Here is a 17,013-nt window from a genome sequence, read left to right on the forward strand (position 1 = left end):
CCTCCCAACACAACTTGACCGGAACGAATCCAGCTTATTGTCGCGACTCGCTGTGTCGACGCTGTGTCTCGAGCATAACTTCTTCCACGCAGGAACGGTGCTTGTACACTAGCTCTCTTCGATCGTCGGCTCGACTCGAGGGCTCAATCTGTCAATCTGCCGTTGTCGTTATTGTACGCATCCTTCCGACCAGCCGATCTCACAGCCGTCTCACTTGCATTTCATATCGTTGACTGCCAATGAAGAAGTCGTCGTGCAACTAGAGCAAGCCTCGTATTGCGGCGTGTGCATGCACAGCAAGGCGGCCGAGTCTCACGAACACAGATCAAGCGCAACTTCAGCCCCCTTGACCTTCATCTTTGGGAGCTGCCGTTTCATTTCGTCGGTCCTCGTGCTTTCGTCCTCACGCCAAGAAGTCGCCCTGTCACCGGTGACGCCGCTATTGCCCACGCTCTCGTTGATTTCGCGCTGAGGTGCACGGACTGCTGCAGTGCAGCATCCTACGAAACCGTCTCAGAGAAGCTGCTGAGACGCGATCGGGTCGCATCCTGCGACTTTTATATCTGCGTCAGGAGCGAGGTGGAAGGCATCGTCGAGACCCACCCACTAGTTGCGTTTGGTGGAGTGGATTGTGAACTCTGGATCCTCGAAATTCGCAGGGCATTGTCTCCCAGCTCCTTGTGGTCTGCTTCTTCCTGACCTATTATGGCGTCGTCCGAATCACCTCAATCGCCATCGGCGGACATGGACCAAGACGAGAAGCCGCGCGTATTTGTCGACGGACCCGGAGGCGCCGATACCAAACAGGGTGCCAAGATTGCCTGTCTCGAGTGTCGTTCGGCCAAAATCAAGTGCTCTGCCCCCACCGACGGCCAGGTTCCGTGCAAACGTTGCGTCAAACATCAGAAAGAGTGTCTCTTTGAAAAGCACAAACGCGGTCGAAAGCCAAACAAGCGCTTTTCGGTGCCTTCCGATCTGCGAGGAGCGACAAGCCACAGTAGTGAAGCCGACTCGTTTGATCATTCCAACCGGCCCACCTCTTCAGGCGGCAGATCTGACTCGCATCATTCCACTTCGCTTCACAAGCAGCAGCAGAGCTCGCGGAACGGCCGTGGCACACCCGACAAGGCTCAGCACAAGCATCTTGATTCCACTTTTAGCTTCAGTGAAGCGGGCGGTGCCAACCGCCAACTCTTTGCTGACACAAATTGGAAACCCAGCAACAGCGGTGGGTTTGGTCCGGCGGCTGTTGCGAGAGGTGCGCCACCACTGCACTATCCGGACGACCGCTTTCACAGCACGTTGGACAAGTATCCCAACGGAGGTGTTTCGACATCCATCTCAGCGCCTTCCACTTTAGCGCATTCTGCCATGCCGTACGGCTACACACAGTCTATACTTCACCCACAACCGCTGCATCCGCAACCGCATCAACATCATCAGCACCAGCACCAATTCTCGCATCAACATCAACACCCGCACCAGCAGCCTCAGTCGCATCAACATCAGCACCAGCCGCATCAGCATCAGCACCAACATCCGCACCAGCCGTCAGCCTATTCACATGGGCGACACGGCTCAGATCATCCCAGTCCTGGCCGCTGGCGCGATCGTCCACAATCCCAAGCTGCTTCATCTCCTCACAGTTCCCACTCTGGCGTAGCGTCTGGAAAACAGCACGATGGATTTCCCCATGGCCGAAATCGACCTTACCCTCACAATGCGCCTGTACCAAGCCATAGCTATACACACTGGGACATTCAGCTTGGATCCGAGAGGAATCACAAGAGCACATTGGAGCTCTCGCCATCCAGGCGCACTGACTCTTCCACGACCCAGAATCAGCAGTCGCACAATTCAATCTCGCAACACACCAACAGTACCGACAACAGCAGCTCACAAAAGCTCAAATCATTGCATGAGCAACGAAGCACATCCAAGGGTCGAGTGCAGCGTCGCGACGGTCCAGTATCTCATCACCAGCGACCCTCTAGTCGGGGCGGTGTGTACGAGCAAGACGCAGACGAGGAAGACGAAGACGAGCAGGATGAACTCGAGGACGACGCCGATGCGACGCGCGAGGAGCACGACTATGTGCTTTCCAATCCGCTCAAGCTGCTTGCACAGGCGTCCGACGCAGCTGCTGCTCGCATCGAAGGCGGACGCGTCGGGCCCGGCAGTCGAAGCTCCCTGGCAGCAGTCGAAACCATGGGTCTGCTGCATCCCACTCTGCCGTCCAATCGCATGGCGGTCAGCGCCGCTGTCAACCTCACTGGCCTCGGCCGTCCGCTCTATGGACGGAGGGAGGACGACTCCGCACGCAGTCAACGCGGCTGGCCCTCGAACCGCATGTTGCCTCCCTTACTCAACACCAGTCGCGGTGTGCATCCAACCGATGAAAGCAGTCCACACGCCTCATCTCGCGGCGCGCCTGCCTTCTTGAAGGATACCATGCGATCAAAGTCGTTCCCCGAGGGCGAACTACCAAAGCTCGAAGCTACCAGTGCAACAGAAGAGTCCGAGTATGCTGTCGCAGCTGCTGGGGGCTCTGCCACCAGTTCAGCCTCTGTGAACAAGGGCATCTCGGGCGTACCTCTAGGCCGATCCAACGTTCTCACCCCATCCACTCTGGATCACGAAGCTTGGGAATACCGCGAAGGAAAAGCACAAGCACGGCGTGGCTATGCTTCCAGTCCAGGCGGTATTAGTGCCGACGCTGTCACCACAGGCAGCAGCGTCTCTGCTGGCGTTGCCAACGGCCAAAAGCAGGGTGCCATCCCGGGCATCAATGGAGCATCGCCTGGCGAGATCATCGAGTCCCCTGCTGATGAGGTCACGACGGCGATGCTGGGCAAACGCAAGCGTGGACGCTCTCGTGCCACCCGCGGAGGAGGCTTTTCTGCCCGTCGCAGGAGGCTCGCCGAATGGGACACAGATGCAGAGACAGGAGAGGCTGCAGATGAGGAACCCTTCGCCGACCCTACCAAGAGCAAGCAGGTGATAATTGCAATAGCGTCAAAGCCCAACGATGCAAGTGGCGTCACCTCAGGCGGTGAGAGCGAAGCGGGTGCCTCGCGCAAGGGCTACTTCAACTTGAGTCTCTTTCACAGCAAGAACGATGATACCGATGGCTTGGATCCGGTCGAACTCGGCTTGGTCGAGCTCAAGGAGCTGGAAAGGCTCTTCGATATTTTCTTTGCGCGCATCAATCCGGTCTTGGATCTCTTTGACCCATTCCTTCACAGCGTTGCGTTTGTGCGCATGCGCTCTGCTTTTCTCACAACGGTCATCTCGAGCATGGCAGCACGCTTTTCCGATACGCCGCAGGACGCTAAGCTCGCATCGACACTGGATAAGCACTGGCAAGAAAAGCTGCTTCCAATGATCTTGCTGGGAGGGTACAAGAGTGTAGAAATCAGTCAAGCGTTCTTGATTCTGACCACGTACAGCCGACCCACCAACCGGCTTGTTGATGATCGCTCATGGCAGTATCTGGGATTTGCGATTCGCACTGCCACCGAGGTTGGCGTCAACCGCAAAGTTACGCCTAGCGAGAATTTGCTTGGCAATGAGCAGGTGGCTCGCCGCGTTCGAAATAGAGAGAGGCTTTGGTTCAATTTGTTCCTCTATGATCGAACCTTGAGCGCCCAGACCGGCCGACCTTGGACCATCTCAGAGGACCGCATGATTGTGCAGAGCTCCATGTGGCATCGCCAAGATTTTGCACTGCCCGAGGACGTTTCGTTGGTCAGCTTGATCAAGTTGCGCCGTATCACGGCTCAACATACCGAGGCCTTCGATACCTACCTTACCAGCCCGGACCGATTTGACGAGACGCAGACGGCGACAGCGCTCGGTGTGGGTGGACAGAGCATGTTCGACCGCCGCCTTGCTGGTCTCGAGTTTTTCCGCAAGAACGCCAATGCCGACCTTGAAAAATGGAAGGAGACCTGGTGCATCAATACTGAGGACAAGATTAAGGAGGTCGATACGAGCGCCGCAGCTGGCAAGTACTTGGTCCGATGGGCGCCGACGGCCAAGCTGTTTTACTACCATTCCCGGCTATTGATCAATTCGCTGGTGCTGGGCGCTACCGAGCAATATGAGGGCTTCCTTTCTGGGTCTTCGGTCTCAGTCGACTGTTGGACGTCAGCCATCTCGCTCATCGACACGGTGCTCAACGATTTTTCAGAGGAAGCGTTGGTGACATGGTCGAACGATCGAGTGGTCATGGCGGTTTATGCTGCTGTTTCAGCCGTCCGTATGACGAACATGAAGCACAAGTACGCCTTTGCCGACAAAGAGACGTTGTTGGCGCTGGTACGCCGTCTGGCGACCAGCATGACGATTGCGGGAAAGACACCACGACATCGTAACGGCTCCGCTACGCCGTATGGTCGGTACCTCAAGTCTGTCTTGGGCGCTTTCGAGCCCGAAAACCGTGCTGTCGCGGTGACGACACAGAGTAGCTCGACTGCGACGGCACAGACTCCGGGCAAGGATAGCGAACAGGCGACTTCGATCACGACGAGTAGTCTTGCGCCCGGTGACAGTTGCTCTGCTGCTGCCACTCCATCCGCTGCGGTTGCGGCGGAAGGAGCAGCGATTGCAGTGGGATCTAGGCAGGTTGCCGAGGGTTCTGGCGATGCAGCAACTGTGGATGCAACAGGTGGAGGTGTGGCGCAGGATGACTTGATTTTAGGTGCTGCAACGACAAAGGGAGACGGAGATGCTGACACGGGTAACGGTAATGCAGGTGTGGTCGTGAAGACAGAAAATGTGACCAATGGTCTAGTTGCGGCCAAGCCATTGACGCAGGTGCCGTTGATTGTCGCTGATGGTAACAGCATGGATTTGGACATTTCGGCGGCTGCTTCGCAGCTAGCAGCTGTGGATTCGAGTCTCGAAGCTCAGGGTGGAATGGAAAAGCTGCTCACACAGATGCCGATTGATGGTGTGGCTGTAGCTGCCAATGCAGCGGGCATGCTGACGCCCGCTGGCGGAGCAACGGTGAGCGACATGGGTTGGCCTGTTGGAACCTCTAGACCAGCTTCGTCGTCGCTCTCATCGTCAGGTGGAGGCGAGACAGCGAATCTGCTTACTGCACCAGCGTCGAACCTTTTGCTCGGCTCCTCGATCTCAACAGCCGCATTAGGAGCAAGCGACGCCACGTCGGCGGGTTCGGACGCTGACGCTGTGGTAGCAGCCGTCGCAGCAGCGGCGATGCCTGATATAGTGGATGACCCAGAGTCGCTCGAACGCATGTGGAACTACATGACGTCGTTCGAGCACACATCCTTCTGGCAGCCCCAGAGCACGTGGAATCTCACTGGGACGGCACAGGGTCAAGGTCAACAGGGTCAGCATGGGGGCGCGAGCGGGCATTCGTGATTCGTGATTGATACGTTCGGCATCTGCATCGATGGAATACTTTCACGTTTCGTGGTTTCACGTTTTGGATCGCACAAAGTCTTGCTGTCGAGGTAATGGAGGTCTGTTGATTTCTTTTAACTACATAGTTGTACCGATGCCCATCGCGATGGCCGGCGTGATGCGAGCCGAAACGCCGCTGAGTCGTCCTACAGTTTTTCCCAGTCAGCGTCGCGCGCACGAGGTCTCTGTTGTGTGTGTTTGTGGTGGGCAAGGTTCGAACAAAACATAACGCAGCGAAAGGAAAACATATACAGTACATTGACGATTGCAATTGCGTACGAAAAGTGAGACAGGAGAGAGCTGCGGAAAGCGTCGGAAGAGAGACGAAATCGAGTGTGCTAGTGGCGCGTTGGGCCTAGAACGGTGTTGAGCCCAGGTGCATGGTGGGCCGTTATTGGAATCGAAGCGGCTCTGATCAACGCACCGCGGTGGAGTGCAACATGCGCTGGATGTCCGCATTGCACAGGAGCTTTTGCAGGCCAAGAGCCGTGGGTGCGGCGGAGCCAGACGACAGGATCCAAGGTCGGGCAGATCGATCCACACTCGCGACTACTCACACCATTCTGGTAGGGCTCAGTACTTGGAATTTCCAACCGGCACTACGGGCGCTGGTACTACATGAATTACTGTACGTCAAAGCGAGTTGAATCCAAGGGAGAAATGTGATGTGCAAGCGTGGTGATTACGCCGAGAGAATCGCAGGGATTTCCGGTTCGGGCGAAGCTGGGACGGGCGCCTCTACGAGGAGGTCATAGTGACCTGGACGGAGGAGCATGGTTCCGATCTCGGTGATCTGGCCCCCCTCGACCTCGAAGCGGACGACGTCGCATCGATCCGGATGTTCAGCGGCGGATCTGGTGCGCTGCGCGTCGTTGCCGGGTACCGGTATTGATGCGGATGCGCGACAAGTGGGGTCGGATGAGTTCTCGGTGGACTGGTGCAGTTGTTCGGCGGGGAACTCTTCGTCGAGCGGGGTTTGGGGCGGAGCTTGCTGGGGCGATAGGTAGGCGACGTCGAGCGACACCTTGAGTGCGCGCGAGAGCGCGGTGATCTGTACGTGATCGGCTTCCTTACCGATGGCTTCCACCTGGTTGGCGCAGAAGCTGGCCATGTCCGGTGGTCCAGCGTCCGAGCTCGTGTCGAGCGAGAACAGGAAAGGCGTATATTCGTCCGCGTTGAGTTTGAGGAACGCCGACGTCAGCAGTCGCAGATACACGACAATCGAATTGCTCTGCTCGGGCTCGTTCATCGCTTGCAGAAGCGCGTGTTCGTTGAGCTCCTGCGATTCCGGATCGGTCGAGTACATGCGGTTGAGCAGATTCTTGAGTGGCTCGTAGAAATCCGTCACCACCTCTTCATCAAACCCGGCGTGCTTCAAGAGTTGCAGCGTCGACTCTACATGCTTTACCGTGAAATGGTGCATCGGTCGATCCTTCATCATCATGATCTTGTAGATGAACGCGAACGCGAAAGCTCGGTAGAAACAATCACCATCACCCTTGGCGCGTCGCAGCCCGATGAATCCCGCTTCCTCCTTCAACCACTTGATCTTGCCCAAAAACGCACGATTCGCCGCATACTCTTTTTCCAACACCTCGATCGGCTCGACTGCCGAGATGAGCGCTTGGTGCGATGTGGACTCGCTCTGCAATTTCGATGCCAGCTCGAGCCGCTGTGCATCGGTAAGCGATTCGAGCTTTGTGTCTGCGTTGATGCCTTCCATGTTGACGCTAGACCAGCAGATGGTAAGTGCAGATGCCGAGTCGAGAGTGGCGTGCTGACAAGTTGCTCAAACGTCTCTTGCGCTTGCTCCGACGTCGTGCACTCGTTCGGACGTGCTTGGCAGATCGAGGATGCGATGGTACGCTGAGCTGCTCGGTGTTTGGCTGAGAGACGATCGTATGCGCTCGTCGTACAGACCAGTATCAATGCGTGATGCGGTGCTGGCTGTGTGTATGGTGTGAATGATCCACGATCGGTGGTCTGGCTGATTCGGCTTGTCACTTGAACAACTCGTAACCGAGATGGAGGAGATCCGTCAAGCAAGATAGTGTATTCATATGGCTCATGCGTTTTCAAAAAGCTCCTCTCAACGTGCAACGCTCACCGCTGCGCTGTGCTGTCGAGCGTGAGAGTTGTGACAAAACTCGTCAGCCGCCCAAATCTGTAATTCGAGAATTCACCAACAAACATTCAACACCCTCACGCTGCCTGCGTTTCTGCCGAATCCGTCTTCTCCAATCGTGAGTCGCGTGTCATGAATCGTGAATCGACTCGAAAGCAGCTCAGCTCAACTCAGTCGTGAGTCGTGAGTATCCACAATTCGTGATTCGTTATTCGTTATTCGTTATTCGTGATTTGTGATTTGTGATTTGTGATTTTTCGCCGTGTCGAATTTCGTGGAAACCGCTCAGCGCTCTGACATCGTGTGGCCCGTTCGTCTTGTCTTGCTTGATGTGCAAATTCATCATCAGGCATGAATCGTGAATCGTGAATCGTGAATCGTGAATCGTGAATCGTGAATCACGAATCAGACTCGTGACTTACTTCAGACGACTACATCGAGTAAGCTTCAAGTTGTGAATCTAGCCCTAACCCTAAGTTGTATACTTCAATTCTCGACTCGTGAGTTTCCATAGAGACCATCCACGAACGTGCAAGATGTATTCGTGATTCTTGATTCTTGATTCACTCACGATTCGTGATTGGCTCTAGAGCGCCTGACTTTGCTTGCCCATTTGTTGCTCCTGCTTCTTCAGCTTGCGTTCCATCTCGAGAAAAGCCTTCATCGTAGGATCCAGATCGCTGATGACGCGGTCCACCTCGCGTTGCGCCCTTTCTTTCATATCATCTTCTGAGCCTCCCGCTTCGCTGTCCGACGAGGGATAGTCGCCCAAGAGATCTTGACGCCACTCTTCGCGCGTGACCGGCGGAGAGAGCTGCGCAAGCTGTGTGCGGACAGACGACAGGCGAGAGTGAAAGTCTTGCAAATCCTCGGCATAGATATCGTAGGCGCAGTGTGCACATCCCGACATACAGCATTCCTCTGGTCCAGGAGGAGGCGGCTTGAGTGGGATCGCGATACCCCGTATTGTGGTCGAACCCAAGCTCGACTGTGACTCTGAGCATGTCAGTACAGCTTCTGTTGTTGGTGCTGTCGTCACCTCAGCAGGGGTAGCTTGCCGTTCGAGATTGATTCCGAATTTGCTCTCTGGTTCGACCGCGTCGACCGGCGTCTCTTGGATCGAGCTGGACCCCGTAGGATTCGCAGCCAGCGATTCGACGCTGTCTCCGACTTCGCAAGATCCAACCTTGCTACCCTGGTCGCTCGAAAGCATAATTTTGGAGCGTGGAAAGCGGTCAATCAGGTTTCGTCCGTGTTTTCGTCTTGTCCGTTGGTCCTGCTGAAGCTGCGCTGCTCGGAAGACGCTATGGAAATATCTGCGCTGTTCGGACGAGTTGAATGGACTGTTGGCCTGCGGAGGGCTAGCAACAGCGCCAGTCCTCCCAGCAGTCCTCCCAGCTTGAGCATGCACATCCTTGCTTTCTGGACCGAAGCGGTAGTCTGCCTTGACAGCTTCAAAGAGCGAACTGCAGCTTACGTGCGCCTTGAGGCGGGCACATAGCAAGAACGCGCCGCTGAGCTTGCGATTCAAGCTGTACGTCTCCTGCGGTGGCGGCGTGAGTCGTTCACGAAGCATTAACGGAATCTGCGCTTTCACGCGGTCCGTTATGGTCTGGTGCTCGAACGGATACGGATCCGGCGCGTCTGCTCGGAAAGGCTCACCGAGGGCGATCATCGAGTCGACGTGAGCTCGCTCCATTGCTTTACTTTCGTTGCCTGTCAGGTAGCCCACCTTTCTTGACCACGTGAGGCACTCGTCGTAATTTCCATCAATAGCCGCCTGCAACATGTACAGCCAGTTGTCCATAAACTCCTTCGAGTACTCGCGCGTAGCTCCGAAATCAATCAGCTGAATCTTTCCTGTACGCTCGTTGTAGAGAAAGTTGGACCAATTCGGGTCCGTCTGCATCAGGCGAAAGCGGAAGAGTTCCGACAAAGAGAGCTTGAGGATCGATTGCGCGATACGGTCGCGTGTCGCCTGTGGGTAGCGAGACGCCTGACTAAGCGGTCGACCACGCATCATCTGTGTTGTCAGAACTTTGCCTGTAGAAAGACTGTCGACCACTTTCGGCACCTCAAACTCGGGTGAATCTTGCAGAATCTCACCAAAGCGTCGACCCATCTCGGCTTCGCGCTTGTAGTCACACTCGTCTTTGAGCTCTCTGCCTAACACCCGGAGCGTGTTTTCGAGGAACAAGCCCTTTGGGAGCAGCGCAGATGCTGACACAAGCCAGCGCAGATACGAAAGATCCGAATCGATCGACTCCAACACACCAGGGAACTGTACCTTGACCGCCACTCGTTGACCAGCCATCGATGGATCGACAAAGTCGTCGCGCAGCACCGCAGAGTGCACCTGTCCTATTGAAGCGCTGGCGAAGGGGATGTCCTCAAACTCCTTGAAATGTCGTTGTCGCCAGTCGGATCCACCCAGCTCCTGGCTCATGACCTTGTTCATCTGCCACACCGGCATATAGTTTGCGCTGTTCTGCACGCGTAGCAGCACCTGCTCGATCTGCGGCGGCAGCAGCTTTGTTTCTTGGATGGATAGGAACTGGCCTAGCTTAAGAGCGGCTCCTCGCATCGTCGAGAGCTTGTCGACCAGTCGGGCAACGTTCTGCTCCGACATGAATAGATTGCCAGTTGCATTTCCATCGGCTCCGCTAGACGACGCACCACGGAGAAGAGAGCCAGCAGCCCCAAAAGCCAGGCCAGCGCCAAGTCCGCCATAGTGAAAAAGACGACCTAGACGCGAAGAGGGAACCTTTGCAGCTCGCAACGGCACGTGCTTTGATTCTTTGACGGCATCGTATTCTTCGAGGTCGAATGACGGAACATCGGGTATTGGTGGTGTTTCGAGCTTGTCTACGGACGATTTCACTGTTTGAAAAGGCGAATCAGTTGTCGCCTGGATTGTGTCGTGGTGAGAAGGAGAGCGCCCACCCGTCATATCATCTACTGGTGGCGTCTGGGACTTCGACAGCGGTGCTTGCGATGGTTGTGCTGGTTTCTTAGGAATGTCGTCTTCTGTGTCATGTAGAGCCACCGGCGGTGTTGGTATTGAAGTAGGTGTAGGTGGCTTCAATGGGATCGCTGAGGTTGAGGATGCCTCTGCCGATGGTTCGGGTGCGTTTGTCAGCGGCACTTCGGGCGTGAGCGCAGCGGTGGTCTTGGTGCTCTTGCTCGGCCATGGTCTGCTTGGTGGGGGCGTGTCATTCTGTATAAAGTCGGCGCTCGTGCGCTCGTCTTGGTTGATAGAGACATGAAGCTGTGAGTGGCTGGCACCATCGTTGTTTCCTGGAGCTGAGTCCCGAGCCACCGCTTGCGTAGACCATGGACGAGGTGGACCGCGCCTAGCCGCTGGGTTAGCACCGTTGGGCGACAATACTACGCCTTTAGCGATATGGCATATCGTTGATGCTATCGCAGCAGCATCTCTGAGAAAAGACCGGGTCATCACCAGTGTCTCGACCTGAGCTGGACTCGAAACTCGTAAGGAGAGTGGCTTGTGACAACCAAGAGCATACCTCGTAGAATTCGTGATTCACGATTGGTGACGTCTGCTTTGCTGAGAAGAACCCTCTTTTCAATCCTCCACACCGGAAATGCTCGGAGCAATCGTGAATCATGAACGCCTTTCAAAAATATAACACACGATTAACCACGCCGTACGGCACGCGCAGGTGCGACTCTGTGACTAACTATGCGAACCGTGAACCTTTTCGTGTTTCTTCTACAAAAAGTAAAAACGGAATCCGTGAATCACGAATCGTGAAGTACGTACAGTCGTGAGTGCTGCACAGTCGTCAAAATCAATCAAGCGTGCTTGGCGACATTCACGATTGACGATTGGGGAGCAAGTCCCAAACGACAATCACGAATGAGATGGAAAAGGGATTGGCAGCGTAGAGCCACCGACGTCTTGACAAGGCCCTTGTAAGAGCAGAGAGAGGACCAGAATATGTTGTACTCACACTCGTGACTGTATATGTAAACTTCAGAAGAAGCGGCGTTCCGAGAAGATCAAGGGTCTCTTGGCGGTGAATTGTGAATAGTTCGTGGTTCGAGGCGAGGCTGTGTATCGGCGTCTTGGAAATCACAGCGTGCAGAATCACAAATAATTGTGAATCGTGATTAATCACGAATCGTGATAAGTGATTAACGTAACGTTATATTATATGAAGACGGAGGGTTTGATTTCAATGCGCAAGCTTCGGTATCACCTATCAACATCACCTCGATGTTCGGGCAACGCTTTATGGCACGTTCACACCAACCTGACTCAATGAAGTGAGCGCAATCTTTCCAAGTCGTGCGTGAGCCCAAGTTCCACGCATCGCTTCTGGTGGTGGTGACGATGGCCAAGGAACTAAAAGGGCGCAGTCCCTTTGGCGTAATGGTGCTTGTGCTACTATTCGGTACACTTTGGCTTCGCTTGACAGCAGCACAGCAAGTGTCAAAAGCTCCAGCATCATCCACTTCTTCAAGTATACCCCTAGCACCTTCCTCTACAAGGTCGGCCATCCCAGGTCGAGCCACCACGATCTACAATGCCACCGCCAACACAGTTGCCCTGAACGACTCGATCATTGCACGATCACGTATCGATCTCAACGCTACTCAGGGCGCTTTCTTCAACTTTACCATTCCAGCAGCAGCTTTTACCAATGAGGTCAAGGTGGTGACGGTATGGACATCAATATCTTTGTGTAGCGGACCTGCCATCCCGCCTTACAACACTTCCAACGCAACACTCCTTGAAAGTCTTGGCTTGTCAGCGACGGAAGCGCGTAAGTCTACGCTCGCATCGCTCTATGTATCCGATAGCGAGCTGTTTCAACAACCGGGGCCTGCCAATGGAAGCGTTCTCAACTCGAAGCACATCGGGCATGCGCTCGGCGGATCGACCTCGGTCCAGGTTGATGTGGAGCAGCAAAGCGACAATAGCTCTGCAACACTTTGGATAGGCGTGTGGCCGCCAAGCGACAGTCGAAATGTCACACCAGGCACATACCAGTTCCAGATTGTGACGAGTACACGTGCAAAGATGGAGTCTGTCGACTACACACGCCGACCAAGATTGGAAGATACAGATGAAACCCGGGCGTTGATATCATCGTTCAACTATACCACCTCCTCACCTCCGAACCTCAACGTGATAGTCCTTCCAACATTTGGTAGCAACTCGCTCTCCAACGCCGACTACTACAACTCGTCGTTTTGTGCCATCGCGGACGCATGGGCGGATATCCTCCAGAACCGTCAGGTCTCGGTCAATAGCAGCGACACGCGCCGAGGCACTGAAGCAAACCAGCTCGATGACATCCGCCGTCAGTTTGAGGTGTCAGGTCTGGACACTGGCACCAACTACACGGTTTGGCTATTCGAGACCAACACCACCATCCAAGACACTGTCCAGAGCGTCTCTACCACCCTCTTTCCGGCCATCAAGATGCGGACCAAGCGCAGTGACAACTGTCGACTCGTCTATGATGTTCCCTTCTGCCCCAATGTTGCTTATTCGATCCCGGTCAATCCTACGATATCCACGACAACGGCGCTGTCGGCTATCAGAGGATTCGTTGATCCTCAGTACTCGAATTTCAGCTTGACTATCGACACGTTCCCTTGTGCAAGTCATGACTTTGGCATGTATTCCTACGTTCAGACCTGTGACAACTGCAAAAAGTCGTACCAGGATTGGTTGTGCGCCGTCGCCATGCCACGATGCACTGATCCGCTGTCCGATCCGGATTCGCAATCACGTGCCACGCAAGACGGCAGAGAGCTCACTGGTGCACCTACCGGTCTCAATACCGATCTGCTTCCCTATATCGTCAATCGCAATGGCAATGGGAGCAGCGCATTGGCTTCCAGGCAAACCTTTATCGATCAACAGCTGCAGCCAGGCTTGTATGGCGAGCTGTTGCCTTGCATCTATACGTGCTACTTTGTCGAGCGAACCTGTCCACCACTGATCCAGTGGGCGTGTCCAGTTTGGGATATCACTGCTCAACGTGATTACGGAACGTTTGCCGATAGTGGTGCAAAGGGGATTGGAGCAGCTGAGAACGGTGGCGCAGGCGGCGATGGCATGCGGTGGGGCGGGTATCAGAGGTACATTGCAACTGATGCCTTTGGAAACGCCTACTGCAACTCGATGGGCGTCGACTTTCTGCTCAGAGAGTCGAATGCTGTTTCGGCAACCCTGTCAATACAGCGGCTCTGGATTCTCATTCCTTCCCTGCTGGTGTCGTTCCTGATAGCACTTTGGCTTTGACCAGAGAGCGCTGCAACATGATATAGGATTACCGACCAATTTCTTGACTTTTTCCTCCGTTTCTCATTGCATTTGCTTGCATTCGTGATTCTGTGATTCTCGCATTCATTCATTCGTCACGTCGGTACAAAAGCTTTCCGAACGCGACCAATTGTTCTTATGTATATGTTCAAGCGGGAAGAGAGTAGAGAGTACCAAAGGAGTGTGAGCCGATTTAGAAGCGATGGGAAATGAATGAATCCTAGCGGTTGAACCTAGATGGCCTTGTACTGAAGGTTGGTCGTTGACCAGCAAGTGGTCTTGCCGACAAGGTGGATCGAACGCGACCATTTTGAGTCGCTTGTGCTCTATATGGCACTCTTGTTTGCGGATAAGCACGAGCAGGTCGGTACTTCATCTTGACCTGCTCATACTGAGAAGTGGTCACTTTGAGCTTTCTGCCAGTGAGCTTTCGCCAAAGGTCCTTGAGCTTCTGCCACCAATCTTTGGGTCGAAGATGTTGAGCAATTTCTTGTTGCACTTTGGCACTGAAAACACTGCGTTTGAGGATCTTTGTTCGGTCGATGATGTTTGTGACTGCGTCATACGCTCGATCCCAGGGTCCAGAGTGGTAGTAGATGGTCTGGGTAGGGCTATGGGAGGTGTTGAGGTGAGACGGTTGATGGTATGGAACCGAGGACCAGGATTGGGAGTAGGATACGTACGAACGATTGGTGCTGGATAACGGGGCAGTGAGATATCGCGGCGGAGCTGAATCGTATTCGATGGCCGCATACGAATAGAGAGGCAGGCCGAAGGCGTTGGTGACCAGGATACACGAGATCAGAAATCGTCGCCAGAGAAGTCGACCCATATTTGCAGTAGGGACGATCTGCTCAGCCAGACAGACTATGCTCTGATGAGATCCAAGAAGAGGGTGAAAAGGCCGTCTTCAAGTGAGCTGAGTAAGAAGGGGGATAGGCAAAACTGAAAGGATGTGATTAACGTCGAGCTTATATACAAGGTCATCGGATCACTTCATCCTCTTACGTTTCCGGCGTTCGAACAGGCAAGTAGTACAGGGGTGACAGATTTCCATTGTTACGCCCTGCATCCTGCAACTTAGTAATGCACTCCTACATTCACGTTTCACACTTGCGCTCACATGCCTCGCACCACGTCTCACACCGAAGCGTCAGGTACCATGACCCCCGGTCATACTGTGCTCCCACGAAACAAACGAAATGAAGTCGCATCACGTTGACCGGGCAAAGAGTTCAGGTAGGAAAGTGGGATCGTTCTGGCTCGTACGTGTTGTACAGTCCCTTGTTGCGTGTGTCGTAACGCTCAAAATTGACGCCCTTGACCTTACTTTGACAAAGTCTGATACTTTGCTGCATCACATTTCCTTTCTGACTGTTGGATAATGGCGTGACGTCCACCTTCCTGCAATGCCGTTGACGACGGCTGGCGATGTCATATTGTGCTTGGTGAGTTCCTCACGCCTTGTGCTGTACATAACTTACCGTGTACATACAGTACGTGATATTTTTTAATTTTTTGATTTCCAGTCGTGAGTTGATCAGAACTCCAGAGGTCATCTCTTCCACCATGATCGCCTCACCGCCTCGCTGCTTAGCTGGCGTACGACGCTTAGATGAGGTGGTGAACAGGTTGCGTTGTGAGTGTGGGTTTGAGTGCTTTGACTCAGCGACGGTATCAATTGGACAACATCATGACAGTAGCAGCAAAGAAGGTGACACATACACTCGTGACTCATGACTCACGACTATACGTGATAGACTCGGTCGCGCAAAAGGAAGGTTGAGTCTCGTCTTCCACAGCCTCCTCTGCTTTCCAAGCTCCTTTTTCCGATCTCTCTCTCTCTCTCTCTGTGGTAACAGCAACAGCAAGAATCCTCAGTGCTTTTTCATGGCAGCGTCAATCCAACATGACAATCGTGAATGTCCCTTGCGTTTCGACTCGTTCCGCGACGTGGTGCAACCCCAAATGTTCTGACAGCGATCTAACAACAGCGCTTTTTGTACATCACGCATGGAAGTAGCCGTTGGCACGCGCACTCACGGAATCGTGAAATCGTGAATCGTAAATCGTGAATCTGTTCAGCTGTGCCATTCCTCAGCGCAAGATGTGAAACGGTAAACGGGTGAGCGACTGACTTGATTATAACTACATCTATTTTCCGAGTGCATTCGTGAGTTGTCGAAAAGGGTGATCTTGAAAGCGTGAGTATCGTTGCAGGTAAAGAAAATATTGATTAGAGCATATTATTAATAGATAATAACGGCGCACTTGAGCGTACTTTTGCTTTTGTATTTTTTACTCGAATGGAATTCAAGTGATGCGAGCAAAGTCGAATATCGAATCCAACCTGACTTTATCTTGTTTTGCTTTTGAATTGGCGGTTTGCTAAGCTATACAGCAGCCAATAACGAATAACTTAAGACAGACGGCAGAGTTACGTCGGTTTGTCAGTGTGCTCAATTTAGTAGTATTTATAATTCACTCAAAATACGAACAACTTCGCCAAGACGGTATTATCTGGTGCGAGAAAAGGAGACGAAACGCTGACGAAGAGGGAGAGTCACTAATCTTGAGTGGTGTGTGTGCAGTCACAAGTGTATTTTCACGAATTGGTGGCTGACACTCACAGACGGCGGTTTGCTGTGTCAGTGTGCGTTGGGTGAGAAAAGTGGGCTTGTGGGTTTGGTTTTTGAGCCAGATCCAATCAAGCTTTTTCGCATTCAAGATTCGTGATTCGTGATTCGTGATTCACTCACACTGTGTGACTGTGACTGTGACTCTGTGACTCTGAGCAGGCAGGCGCAAAGCAACGAAACTTGAAAGGCTCGAGAGTCTGCAACTAAGCCTACACGCTAGGTTGGCCTGCGCTGCCCTGCGCTGCCGACCTTGACAGTCGTGAGTCTCGAGTTGGCTCAGCGATTCACAATTCACGATTTCGTGTTCGTGTTCGAAGCTCAGAGCCAGTGAGCCAGTGAGCCAGAGAGCCAGTGAACCAGTGAACCAGTGAACCAGTGCCAGCCTGAGTAAAGGTCACAGAGCCAGTCAAATCAATCTTGACTGTGTTGGAGTAAGAGGGTGGAAAGACACCACCGCACAGCTCTCCATTCGCTCAACGACTTTGCAATTTGGTTCTCAAAGCAACTTTTCACCC

At 53.6% G+C, this 17,013-nt stretch overlaps 5 protein-coding genes across 5 annotated transcripts; 2 read left to right on the forward strand and 3 right to left on the reverse strand.

The window, feature by feature from the left end:
* Window positions 1-705: 705 nt before the first annotated feature.
* On the forward strand, window positions 706-5,391 carry UMAG_02462 (uncharacterized protein; the record flags this gene model as incomplete). Its single annotated transcript, XM_011390443.1, has 1 exon — window positions 706-5,391. The coding sequence occupies one exon, from the start codon at window positions 706-708 to the stop codon at window positions 5,389-5,391; it is 4,686 nt and encodes a 1,561-aa protein (XP_011388745.1).
* Window positions 5,392-6,115: 724 nt separating this feature from the next.
* Window positions 6,116-7,156, reverse strand: UMAG_02463 (uncharacterized protein; the record flags this gene model as incomplete). Its single annotated transcript, XM_011390444.1, has 1 exon — window positions 6,116-7,156. The coding sequence occupies one exon, from the start codon at window positions 7,154-7,156 to the stop codon at window positions 6,116-6,118; it is 1,041 nt and encodes a 346-aa protein (XP_011388746.1).
* A 988-nt stretch (window positions 7,157-8,144) lies between these two features.
* UMAG_02464 (uncharacterized protein) lies at window positions 8,145-11,015 on the reverse strand (the record flags this gene model as incomplete). The annotated part of the gene is made up of 1 exon (XM_011390445.1): window positions 8,145-11,015. The coding sequence occupies one exon, from the start codon at window positions 11,013-11,015 to the stop codon at window positions 8,145-8,147; it is 2,871 nt and encodes a 956-aa protein (XP_011388747.1).
* A 900-nt stretch (window positions 11,016-11,915) lies between these two features.
* UMAG_02465 (uncharacterized protein) lies at window positions 11,916-13,838 on the forward strand (the record flags this gene model as incomplete). Its single annotated transcript, XM_011390446.1, has 1 exon — window positions 11,916-13,838. One exon carries the CDS (start codon window positions 11,916-11,918, stop codon window positions 13,836-13,838), a length of 1,923 nt encoding a protein of 640 aa, XP_011388748.1.
* A 241-nt stretch (window positions 13,839-14,079) lies between these two features.
* UMAG_02466 (uncharacterized protein) lies at window positions 14,080-14,691 on the reverse strand (the record flags this gene model as incomplete). Its single annotated transcript, XM_011390447.1, has 1 exon — window positions 14,080-14,691. One exon carries the CDS (start codon window positions 14,689-14,691, stop codon window positions 14,080-14,082), a length of 612 nt encoding a protein of 203 aa, XP_011388749.1.
* Between the last annotated feature and the right edge of the window lie 2,322 nt (window positions 14,692-17,013).

Source organism: Mycosarcoma maydis, chromosome 5, assembly GCF_000328475.2.
Source record: "Mycosarcoma maydis chromosome 5, whole genome shotgun sequence".
NCBI lineage: Eukaryota > Fungi > Basidiomycota > Ustilaginomycetes > Ustilaginales > Mycosarcoma > Mycosarcoma maydis.